At 44.4% G+C, this 12,448-nt stretch overlaps 1 protein-coding gene across 1 annotated transcript; it reads right to left on the bottom strand.

The window, feature by feature from the left end:
* Positions 1 to 41: 41 nt before the first annotated feature.
* On the bottom strand, positions 42 to 11,881 carry Serpinc1 (serpin family C member 1). Its single transcript, XM_020159177.2, has 7 exons — positions 11,726 to 11,881; positions 9,302 to 9,671; positions 6,484 to 6,699; positions 6,088 to 6,225; positions 4,049 to 4,439; positions 2,965 to 3,029; positions 42 to 298 (listed from the first exon to the last, which is right to left on the bottom strand). Exons 1-7 carry the CDS (start codon positions 11,764 to 11,766, stop codon positions 122 to 124), a joined length of 1,398 nt encoding a protein of 465 aa, XP_020014766.1. The 5' UTR covers positions 11,767 to 11,881; the 3' UTR covers positions 42 to 121.
* Positions 11,882 to 12,448: the final 567 nt, after the last annotated feature.

Genomic DNA, 12,448 nt, shown 5'->3' with positions numbered 1-12,448 from the left:
TTTTCCTTCCCTTGTCTTCAAGTGGTAAAGTCCATTCATAATTGTGAGATGGAAATAGTATTTATTTTTTACTTCTATTACAAACACCAAAATAGGAAAAGGTGCAAAGAATAAGAATACTTTAGCTAACACAAGGGTTGGCGACTCTTCCCATGAAGATAATAGTGTTCAGAGCAACTTCCCTGATAAGAACCAGGAAGGGCCTGTTGGCCTTGAAGGTCACCCTGTTGGGGTTCAGTGAACGGCCGGCAATCACAACGGCAGTACTCGCTGCTGCTTCACTTCCCTCCTCGTTGACCTGCAGGTCACAAAGGAAACAAGCCGCCACATTAGCCGCTCTGCAGTTCATCATAGGCAGGTAAATAAATCATCCACACACCTAGGATTTTCTCAAAATGCTATTTGTTTCCAGTAATAAATATACTTGGGTAAGACTGGGTTCCCTCCAGAACCCTATTTCTATTCATTCTTTCATCCAGTGAATGAAATGTACTTGTGTTCACCAAAGCCTTCCAAGAGTTCCATTCATTTAACCCCTGAACCAGAAATGTGAATGTTTACAAGTTGTCACATTTCCAGTTGGCATCATTAAACATGGTGTCACCTAAGATTATTTTGTACCAGCTGCTAAGAGGTTCTGATTCAAGATCAGAGGTCTATAGTTGAAATAGTTTCGGTCTTGGACTATTAAAATCATAGATTTGACTAACCCAAGCAGCTACTCAGGGCCTACGGCTTACGAAAAGAGGACAGTCTTCCATATGGATGAGGTGAGTTTTTCTTGGAGTAATAGACTGAGACAGTGGTATTTGAACTTGGCTGGTAAGTGGAATTGCCACATATCTAAAACCTTCAGAAACTGTTGCCTCCTCAAGTGGTGGAGCCCTTGCCTAGAAGTGTGAGGCCCTGAGTTCAAGCCCCAGTACGATCAAAAAAGAAAAAAATGTTGCCTGACAACCCAGAAGATCACTAACTTTTGTGTTTGATTGGTTGTTTTGAGAAGGAGTTTCACTATGCAGCCCAAGCTGGCCTAGAACTCATGATCCTTGGCCTTCTGAGTGCTGGGATTATAGCTATGTGCCACCATACTGGGCCTATCCCTGACTTTTTTTCTGGTGGTACTGGGATTTGACTCAGGGCTTTGCATTTGCTAGGAAGGTGCTGTACCACTTGAGCCACACCACCAGCCCTTTTTTTGCCCTGGTTACTTTGAAGATAGGGTCTTTTTGCCCAGGCCAGCCTGGACCACAATCCTATTTTAAACTTCCCACAGAGTAGCTAGGATGATAGGCATATGCCACCATTGAGATGGCTAGCCTTGGAACAGCAAATCTCCTGATCTCAGCTTTCCACATAGCTTAGGATGACAGGCACTCACCACTGTACTCAGCTATCAATTGAGAAGGGGTCTTGGGAACGTTTTTGCCTGGCATTGAAGTGCAATCCTCTGATCTCATCCTCCCAAGTAGCTGGGATTACAGGCATGAGTCACAAACACCCAGCTCTGTTCCTGACTCTTGAAGCTCTTAGATCTGTGAGCTTTGTGGAGCTGGTTAATGATGGCTTTGTTGTCCCCCTCATTCTTTTTCTCCCGTACTTACCTTCTCTCTGCTCATATTATCTGTTTCATACTGACTCTAGGACTAAATTTATGAACAGACTAGTGCTATTAGAAGATGAGGATCAGCCGAGTGCCGGTGATTCACACCTGTAATCCTAGCTACTCAGGAGGCAGAGATCAGAAGGATCATGGTTCAAAGCCAGCCCAGGTAAATAGTCCCCAGGACCCTATCTCAAAAGAATCCATCACAAAAAAAGAGCTGGTGGAGTGGCTCCAGGTATAGGCTCTGAGTTCAAACCCCAATACTGAAAAAAAAAAAAAAAGATGAGGATCCTTATGTTTTCTGACTTCCTCCTTTCCCTTGATCCTTCCACTTGCCTTGGAACCAAAACACTTCCCGCTGAACTTGGACACCAGAATTGTGTTTACTGGCACTGTGCTCTGAAACCTTTCTCTTTGAGCACAACATTCTTTCTTTGCCATCTCATCCTGTAAACTTCCTTAACATTGACCCATCTTCCTTTTCCTCACAGCCTGGCTTCCACAAAGAGCAGTCTACACCAGTGTCTTTGAAATTCAATTGTACATGAACATCCCCTGAAGAGCTCTGTAAATAAACAGATTCTGAGCCCCCATTCCAGAATCTTCCAAGGGGAAAGATCTCCAGATGACTAATGCCATTGGTTCATAGTTTAGTATTTGAGAACCAGAAGCTGCACATTACTTATAAAAGGTCCTATGCATTTTGTTCACTGTGGAACTTCTCCAACCTCAGCACCCCAGTGCGTCCTCTTAGGAAGAGGACGTATGTCCCTGTGCCCACCTAACTTCTGTTGCCTACAAGGTAATCTAGTGCTCTGTTCTCCAGAACGTGACCCAGTGTCATGTTCTGGTTCCCTTTCTTAGCTTCCATTAGCTCTTCAGCCCGTTCTGTCCAGATTCCTCAGAAGAAGTAAGCTGTGTTCACTTTCAATCTTCTAACTAGATGCTTTCCATTTTCTTAAAACTCTTGGTTCTCCTCCTCCTCTCTGAATTCTGTCTTAATGGCCTTGGCTGACTCTTTTTCCTCTGTCACCTTCCTCTAAATGTTTGTGTCCCTGCTTGACCTGCTAAGGAGAGGTATTGGGAGGGAGGACAAAAGAGCCAGACTGCGAGGATTTCAGTGGAGGGCCATATGGTAGCAGGTCTCACGGAGGAGAGGGCTACAGATTTGGGATTTAAGGTGCACTGGAAACATGCCTGTTCCACCGTTGTATCCTGCTGCTCATAAATCTGTTTATCTATATCCTAAGAACCACTGCAGGAAGAATGCCAGGGGCACAAATTGCATGCGATAGTGATGCAGTAAATATTAAAGTGGCAGAAAAGCATCATAGGAGGAGCGAGCTAAGTAGGTGACTCACCTCAAGAAATGCCTTGTGGAATGCATCTGAGACGTAGAGGTCTTGCCGGCCTTCTGCAACAATACCTGGAAGGAGGACCAGAGAATGCTCTGAAAAGGCGGTAAATTGGCTTCAACCCACAGACAGGAAATCGGTTTTAATTAAGAGGTCCTTTGAGGCTTTTCTTAAAAAATAGAAATCCTGAACCATCACCTAATGAAACACCCATAATGAATACATGTTTAAAATAATAAAGTACTTTAGGCTTGTTCAGCCTGGTTCATGTGAATTTAATCTCATGCTTCAGCTCTTTTAAGGCAGGGGACGGGTGGCCCTCTGTTCTTAAAGGAAAAAAACCACTACCTACCTAGTAGGAATATCTTTTTAAGACAAGTATTGACTTCAGGACTGGTTTAAAGACAGCCTAGTAAAGATTAAATCCAATTATCCAATGTTGTAAACTTCTTTTTAAAAAAGATACTTTAATGCCTATTTTCATTTATTTTTATTTTACTGGAGTTGAAACCCAGGTGATCACAAATGTGAGGCAAATGCTCTACCACTTGAGCCATGCCTCCAGGCCTTTTTTGAGATAAGGTCTCAATTTTGCATGGGCTATTCTAAAACTATCTTCCTGCCTTGGCCTTCTGAGTAGCTGGAATTATAGCTGTGAACAACCATGCCAGCTATTTTGTCTTTATTTTTTAGATAGGGTCTTACTATGTAACCCCAATGACCTCAAACTCACAATCCTCCTGCTTCAGCCTTCTGAGCACTGGATTACAGACATGTACCACCACATGTGTCTGCTTTGAATTCCAATGCCTTTTTAGTTCTTCACCTTGTCATCTCCTCTATCAGATATAAACTCTTAGGGTGCCAGTGCTCGTTGGACCCTTGGAAATACAAGAGCAAATTCTCCCTTTTACAGAAGAGGGAAGAAAGTTCTCAAAAGGGCAAGGATTTCCTAAGTTAGGAGTATTGCTGGAATCAGAACCCAGGTACATTGACTTGTTTTGCTCTTTTCTATTCTTTTTTCAACTCTTCTCTTTTGGTCAAAACATGCTGGGGGCAGAGGGACGAAGTGATTCCTTCCTACACCAACCTGGGAGTTTGGACTTCTTGGGGTCAAAGAGATCAATAAGACCCATGTCCTGCAGCTTCTCCTTCAGACTGAAGCCATCCTCTATGCGGAAGCGCGGCATGTGGACCACGAGCATCATCTCCTCCAACTCATCCAGCCACTCCTGCAGCAACTCTGAGCTGAGTTCCTGCTCCACCTTGGCCAGGCTCTTCTCAGGCTTGGGCAGGATGAGCACCAAGGTGATGTCATCACCCTTGAAGGGCAGCTCAAGCACCTGGGTGCCTTCAGCAACGCGCCGGTAGTGGAACTTGCCTTCCTGGTACATCATAGACGCTGAACATGACTCTCCATCAGCCTTATAGAATAGTTCCTTCCTGGTGTTCTCAGGGCTGAACTTTGACTTCCACAGGCCCTAGAAGCAGATTCCAGGTGGGAGAATCACAAAGCAAGAACAAAAACACCCAGAGGAGAATTATTTATTGATGTGGGACATGTTCACGTTATTATTTCATTAATATAGATTAGTATAAATAGGACAAAAAACCTGACAGTATATGTAGGAAAAGATTAATAACTATGTCAGAGTGAAGAATTAGGAGTTCTATGTTTTCTGCATTTCTCAGATTTTCTGCATTTTTATTTTTATAATCAGAAAAAAATCCAAACCCAATAATAACCTACCAGCTTCTTTGCAAGTTTGTCTCTAGTTGTGTTTTGCTGTCTGTCATCCCCAGCCTTTTTTCCAGCAACTAACTTCCAAAGTTCTAGGCTCTGCCCTGATGAATGGAGGCCAGGCACAGATAATAACCTCAGGGATTCGTCTGGAAGCCCTGTCAAGCAGAAGGTTATTCCTGGCCAACTTACTGCACCACTGCTTATCACTTCCTGGCTCTTTGCTCTTGGGACTTAACTCTTTTGTGTGGTGGGTTTCTCAGACTAGGAAAATTATAGACTGGGAAGAGCTATAATTTCAGAATGCTTACTGTATACACGAAGGGTGTACAGGCATGACTCTAAGCATTTTATTTACATGCACTCACTTGTTCAGTCCTCTTAGTAATCCTATGAAGTAGGAGTCATTATTACCATCTTATAGATGCAGAATATGGGGCAGAAGAGAAGGCCCAGATAACTCACAAGAATTAAGAATTCACGCACTCAGAAACAGATGAGTCAAGATTTCAAGCTAAGTAATCCATATAAGCAGCCCAAGTTCTCATTTGTGATGTGAAGATCGAGAGGGCTAATAAATAGCAAATTGTTCTGTAAACCGTAAAGGATAACACATTATGAAGATGCAGTCAGTCTGCTCTATCTTTAGTGAGAGAGAAATCTCCAAGAGACAGTGATGGGCTAAAGCCCTATGCAACATGGAAGAAGGAAAGAAGAACGTACACAGATCATGTCCCAGGATGGGCAAAACATGCCAGGATTCCACCTGCCTTACACTGGTGTCCCTTATGAGTGTCAATGGTCTGCTATTCCTCTCCCTTTTCCTTCCCAAATGTACTGAAATTGGAACAGTCCTTGGAACTCCTGACACTTTGAAGAAGGCAGGCCGCTCACATGGTCAAATAACAGGGCCCCTGCTTGGTCTGAGGTGAGGTGGCATCTGGAGTCTCAGAAGCTCCAGGCAAGGGCAAGGGGAACTATGAGCTACTGTGGAAGCTGCTGCAGACAATGGGGACAAATGTCATCCCTGAAAATTGTCACCAGACTCTCACTTTGCTCCAGGTCTCAAATGAATTAACTGAGTGAGTTAACTGAATGGCCGACATTGTCATATGTCTATGAGACTTTATCACCATACACACCTGGAAGCTGGGGATACTGGGTTTGTGAGGGGGCATACTCTTCCCCAGCCTGGGAATACTACCAAGACCCCTGGACCTCAGCCTAGCAGTCATGGCCATAAAGATTCTGGGTCCTCAACCAATTTATATGTGTGCCCAGACCATTTCTCAGAAGGAATCTACCTACACGTGCCCAGTGACATGAAAGAAGATGAGCTGAAGAGCAAGAGGAAGTCACTGTGGTCTCTTCAGGACCATTTGGAGTACCTTAAAGTAAATGGTGTTAACCAGCACCAGGACAGTGAGCTCATTGATGGCATCCGAGGGAATGACGTCAGTGATGCGACCTTCAGTCTTATTGGCTACCCAATTGTTGATGGTCACTCTGGACTGCTCTGCATTTTCCTAAGGAGAACAGGAAACAAACTTACCCACCTGTGCTACTCAACTGGCTTCTCCACTTCCCCCTGCAGAATTTTATTTTGTTCATCACCACTCTGTTTTTCCCAACATTTGGTTTAGAAGCCATCATGTTAACCAAACTATGGAGATCTCACATACCTAATATAGTGTCATTAAATTTTCATATAGTTAATACATATTATAGGAAGAAATAAAGGAACAAAAAAGAAGAAAGGAAAAAATAGTCTGGGGAAAACTCACCTTGAAGTCCAGGGGCTGGAGCTTCGCTCCGTAGACCATCTCACTGATTTCCTGATAGGTCTCATTGAAGGTAAGGGATTTGTCTCCAAAAAGGCGGTTGGCTGATACCAAGGTAGAGGATTTGTTGACTTTTCGATAGAGTCGGCAGTTCAGTTTGGCAAAGAAGAAGTGGATTTGATCAGATGTTTTCTCAGAGATGGTATCAAACTTAAAAACCTATGGAAGCCGAAGGAAAATGGTAGTGTGTTTGTCAGGGCAGCCTGATTAACATCATGTTGAGCACAGTGCTGGTCTGCCCCTGTCCACCAGCCACCTCAACTGTCAGCTCCTTCAAACACAGTGCCTGGCACAGCATAAATGCTCAGCTCATGTTTTTAAGTAAATAAATGGATAGAAGAAGAATAAAGGTCAGGAAGCATAAAGAGAAAAAGGAAAGACCAGAGAGCCTGGAATGCCACGTACAATCTCTAAAGGACTCTAGAACAACACACAAATGCTCTCATACTAGAATGGGAAAAGCCCACTTGGCAATTTTGGACAGAAAGGAATCAAGATAGTGACTCTTGTAACAAACGCTTTTATGGCATATACTGGGTCAGCAGCTCTTGGGAGTTCTGGGATATTGGCAGTGGTTAGGTTGAGAAAGGAAAAGAGCAAATCCATCAGCAAGGGATAAAAGACTCAGAATCAAATGGTCTCGGAGCTGGAAAGGACTTAAAAGTCATCTCTGCCAACCAGAGCCTAGAAGCTGCAATGTCCCCCAACAACCCTCACCAAAGCAAAATAGGGAGGCTGCTCTTCCCTCTCTCCTATGCTCTGTCCTTGGTGACAGAGGCCTTTTGGTCTTATTTGTTATCTCACTTTGGCTTTTATGGTTTTGTTCTAGTATGCATCTTTTTTGAGGGGTGCTCATGCTTTTGACTAAAAGCATGGTGCTAAGTTTCTCTTTTCTCTGTAGAGATAAGAGTTCCAATCCATGTGTCTAATATACAGCAAGATCTTGTGCTGGAAGATCTTGTAGAAAGGAGGACTTTAGAGACATGCTTAGTTTGGAAATTATGTTGTTTCTGGTGGGGTTTGTTTTCTTTTGTTTGTGGTGCTGGGGACTGAACTCAGGGCATTGCACATGCTAGTCAGACTTCACTCTACCACTGAGCCATACTCCCAGCCCTGGTTTCTGTTCTTCTTTTGAGTCACCATCTCACTTGGTGACAGACACATAGGCTATATGGAATTGTTGTGAGGCCAATATCAGTGTATATAGATTACTGAAGGCCAACAGGAGGCAGTATTTGGTGTCTTAAGAGTTTCTAGTATATAATCAACCAGTCACATGAGGAATACATTACAGGGAAAGGAGAGTCTCTTCAACACATGGTATTGGGAAAACACACAGAACTAAATTAGTAGAAAAGAGAGCCCAGAAAAAAAAATTTTTTTTTGGTAGCACTGGGGTTTGAATGCAGAGCCTCATGCTGGCTAGTCAGGCACTCTACCACTTGAGCCACTCCTCCAGGCCTCTTCTGTGTTGAGTTTATTTGTGATAGGGTCTCATGAGCTAATTGCCCAGGACCAGCTTGGAACTGCAATCTTCCTGTTCTCTGACTCTCAAGTAGCTAGGATTACAGGCATGAACCACCAGCGCCCGGCAAGAATTTCTACAGCTAGTTTCTATCAGGTAGTGAAAGTTTGAGTTCTCATCCCAGAGTCTGAACAAATTAATGAAGTTTAGTGGAAATTGGCCACTAGAGTAGAAGTAAGTCCTCCTAAGATCCACAGACTTTAGTGTCTGGGATTCCACAAAACACTGTGTACCACGCTGAAGGGTTTACTTTTGCTTCCAAAAGTGAGATCCAATTTGAAGAACGCAAGCCAATGGCAGATTAAGGATCTAGTGTTTCCATCTGTGACTTTTTTTTTGTTAGTGGTACTGGGGCTTGAACTCAGGGCCTCACATTTGCTAGGTTGGAGTTCTATCACTTGAGCCACTCCACTAGCCCTTTTTTGAGTTGGGTATTTTGACATAGGGTCTTAAAAAACTACTGGCCCAGGCCGGCTTTGAATCATGATCCTCCTGATCTCTGCCTCCTGAGTAGCCAGGATTATAAGGGTGAGCCACCAGTACCTGATCCATCTGTGACTTTATTATAGTAATATCAGTGACTACTTAATTAAGTCACTGATCTAAAGTGATAAATACTGACCACAGCCAAAAAATGTTGTCATATCCTGAGGCCTCTCTTATCTACTTAGGACTCCAGGTCTCAATATAGAGTCCTAGAATCTTCATCCACAAGAGTCCATATGCCCCAGCTCACCAAGGTAAGTGCCCTTCCTTTACCAGGGCAGGAACTGGGAATCTCCACCTTCAAGTACATTGCCTGGCACAGAGGTAGTACAGAATAAACATATAAATGATCTAATGAATGAACAAATACATAATGAAAAGAATGATTAAAAAAAGAAGTTGCAAGAGACACAGGCATTCTAGCAGAGGAAACTCAGATTTAAAAACAGACATCCAGGTCAGTAATTCTTTGCTTAATTTTTAAAAAATGGGAGCTGGTGTGTGGCTTAAGCAGTTGTCACCTGCCTAGCAAGCGCAAGACTCAGAGTTCAAACGCTAGTACCACCAAAAAATTTAAAAAAGATTTTCAAAAGGAACCATGACACATGAAGTGATGATACAAAGAGAATCTAACATCCACAGTGAGCTCCCCTAAGCGACCTGTAGTTTTGGTTTAGGAGTCATTGGGCCTGTGGAAACCCATCAAGATGCTCCCTAACAAGAAGCTTGGCAGGGGGCTTTTGATTGTACCTCCATTAGCTGCTTGAGGGTGTTGTTACAGGCACCCAGCTTGGTCATAGCAAAAGCTGTAGAGATGCTCAGGGGTGACAGGAAAATGTTGTCTTTGTCATTCTTGGAATCTGCCAGGTGCTGATAGAAGGTGGTGGCAAAGCGAGAATTGGCCTTGGACAGTTCCCAGACCCGACGGTTGGTGGCCTCAGGGATCTTCTTCTCCAAGCCCTCCTCCTCAGTTCCTTTCTTCTCTGGGGAACGGTAAATGCATATGGGATTCACAGGAAAATCCCGGGGCTTGGCGGTACAGATGTCCTCTATAGGGTTCCCCTGACAGGCCACACAGCCCCAGAGGCCAATAAGCAGCAAGGAGAGGAGACATAGCTTCCTACAAGAGGACAGAACACTGAGTTAAGCTTAAGCTAGACTGGAATCCCCCAATCCCCACCAGTCACCCCCATATTTGCCCTCAGGAAAGCACAGGATTCCATCCCACCTGTGGTAGCCAGGAGGAGGGCCAAAGCCTTTAAGACAAGCACAAGGACCCAGGACAGGTCTAGTCCTGGACTCCTTGCAACTGGATAGTTCCCTTCCCTGGTCACAGTCATGTATAAGGAGTGTTGGTGCTCAATGAGAAATAAGGAACACAAAGATTCCTATTGACAAGCAAACATGCACACATGGAAAATAGGCAGGAAATTTAATGCCCAATGAAGAGTTAGGATGGTAAGGGGAGCCACTTATAGAAGCTGTTCAGGGAAGCCCTTGTAAGTAAGTAGAACTTACGTGTATCTTAAAGGAGGGGAAGGGTTTTGAACGGCAGATTTTGAAAGAACAAGTGGAGGAAAGGCAACATCTATGTGTCGAAGACTCCCAAATCTCTCTATAGCTCCAGCCTAACCCTTCCTCAGAGTTCCAGACCGACTGTCTGCAATTCCACCTGGAGGTCCAAGCAGTGAAACGACCCAACTGAACTCATCATTCTCACCCACACATCTTTTTTTCCTTCTGAGTCCTCCAATTCAGCAAAGGGGACCTGCTTGTCTCCTGGCATCCAGTCCAGAAACCTGGGAGTCACCCTGGATTCCTCCTCTCACCCCCATAATTTAGTCAGATCCCAGACCCATTAATTTGGCTTTCTTATCCTTTCACCTGTTATTGCCATTGCCTTAGTTCAGGCGCTCATTGTGTTTTGCTGCTTGAAATTTTTAAGAGCTTCCAACAAGGGGTCATTAAATGTAAAATAAACTAAGCTAACTTATAGTAGCCAGGTATAGTGTGCATGCCTGTAATCCTAGCATGTGGGGAGCTGAGGAAGGAGAATCACAAGTGCAAGGCCTGCCTGTGCTACATAGCAAAGGGAACCCTTTGTCACAAAACAAAAACAAACAAAATGCAATAGCGAGATTGACAAATTAAGAGAATTTGGACACCCAATAGAGCAAACCAAGAGATTAAAGTCTCCATAATATTTTTGTAGCTAGGACAGGGTGGCTAAGCTTCCTCCAGGTGGCTTGGGGTCCCTAGGTCTACAGAAGGGAGTCTCCATAGGGGTTCTGGGTCTTCTCAGTCTCTACCTGGATGAAGACAACAGGCACACAGTGCAGAAAAGTCTCAGTGAGGTGATCTGCCAGACATTCAAGGGACTAGCTGCAAACTGAAGGCAGCCAAGGGGTGTTTTGTATTGTGGTCTGAGGCCAGCTATGCAGCTCAAGAACAGAGGCACAGAGTGGAAGAGAAGCAAGTAAACTTGGGAGAGATGGAAGGGAGGCGGGAGGAGGAAGGGAGAGAGAAAGAGATTGAGAGAACCCTGCCATCTACCTCCTCACTTCAATTGCCTTCTGTTTCCCATTTTGTCCTTCAGGCCCATTTGGAAATATAAATGGTAACTGGAGAAGGACCCTTGGTGCTCAGTTAAAGACAAACAAAAACCATGATAGCCGAGCCACCGCTTCACTTCTAGCCTCTTGTGACAACCCAGATCAAGAAGAGAATGTGTGTGGTGTTTGGGAGGAGGGGTCTTGCTGGGAAAAGTGAACAGGGTTTTGGCCAGTTAGTCAAAGGTCACCAAGATCTTGGGCAGGGGGACAACTGATATGTGAGAAGCAAAAAGTGAGTTAGGAGGTCCTCATGGATTAAATGTGCCCTCTTTTCAGATATATGGCAGGCCCTAGGAATCTTCCTCAGGGCATCCTCTGGGTTGTCCATTTTTACGCAAAGGAAGACATCTCCCTTGCTTCTTGGGCTAAGAACCTGAGGTGTGGCTTAGTGCAAGACCTTATCCCAAGAGGGGTGTGGGTGGGAGGGCACTTGAAATGACGTTTTCCTCCTCCCTAGGGAGAGGGCCTGGTCTTCTCAAAGGTGTTGAAAGTCATCCCCATGAGTCCTTTAGAGGTCAGAAAACCCAGCGAAAGCATGCAAAGGGGACATCTACCCCCTTACCTTCCTCCTGCAGCCACAGTTCCTACCCCATGAGAAAACATGGCCGCTAAGCTTTCACAGGACAAGTGGAGATAGTGTGGTCAGAGGCAATCTCTCTGAAAACTGGTTCCTTCCTCTAAATCTGATTGAGGTCCAGAGGCCAGGGTGGGGGAGGGAGCTGGTCGGGAGGGGAGGGCTGAGGTCAAAGGCTGATGAACAGTTCTTAGGGTTAAGCAAAGTATGGAACCAGGCATTATTTAATTAGTACAGGAGTTAAGGTTCAGTCAGCCCTAGGGAAAGTGTGGCCCAGCCTTCTTGCACATAGTCCCTCATTCTCCTTTTCACCTTTATAGAAAAGGAGGAGAACATGTTCAAGAATTCACACTTGCTTCAGAAATACATGACTCAAGAGAATGTTTTTTCTCGTTAATAAATCGGGAAGTAGAAATAGGTGACTATAACTAGCCAAGTTGAGTGTCCAGAAAGTTCTAGCTTTATTGTGCTGAATACAGTCCAATACTCTCTCACAGTTTTAAGTATGAAGAGAGAGAAAACATATGCAACTGCTGAAATACTTCTTAAAGAGCAAATAAGGCTGGGGTGTGGCTCAGAGGGAGAGTGCTTGTATAGCAGTCCTGACCTGAGGTCCTGGATTCAATTCCCAGCCCTGTAAATAAATAAACAAACAAGTAAATAAATGCTGACCATGGTGGCACATGCCAGTAGTCAGAAGATGAGGCAGGA

The sequence above is a fragment of the Castor canadensis genome, chromosome 11 (genome assembly GCF_047511655.1).
Source record: "Castor canadensis chromosome 11, mCasCan1.hap1v2, whole genome shotgun sequence".
NCBI lineage: Eukaryota > Metazoa > Chordata > Mammalia > Rodentia > Castoridae > Castor > Castor canadensis.
The sequence above is the reverse complement of the archived record's forward strand: the minus strand, read 5'-3'. Positions and strand labels throughout refer to the sequence as shown.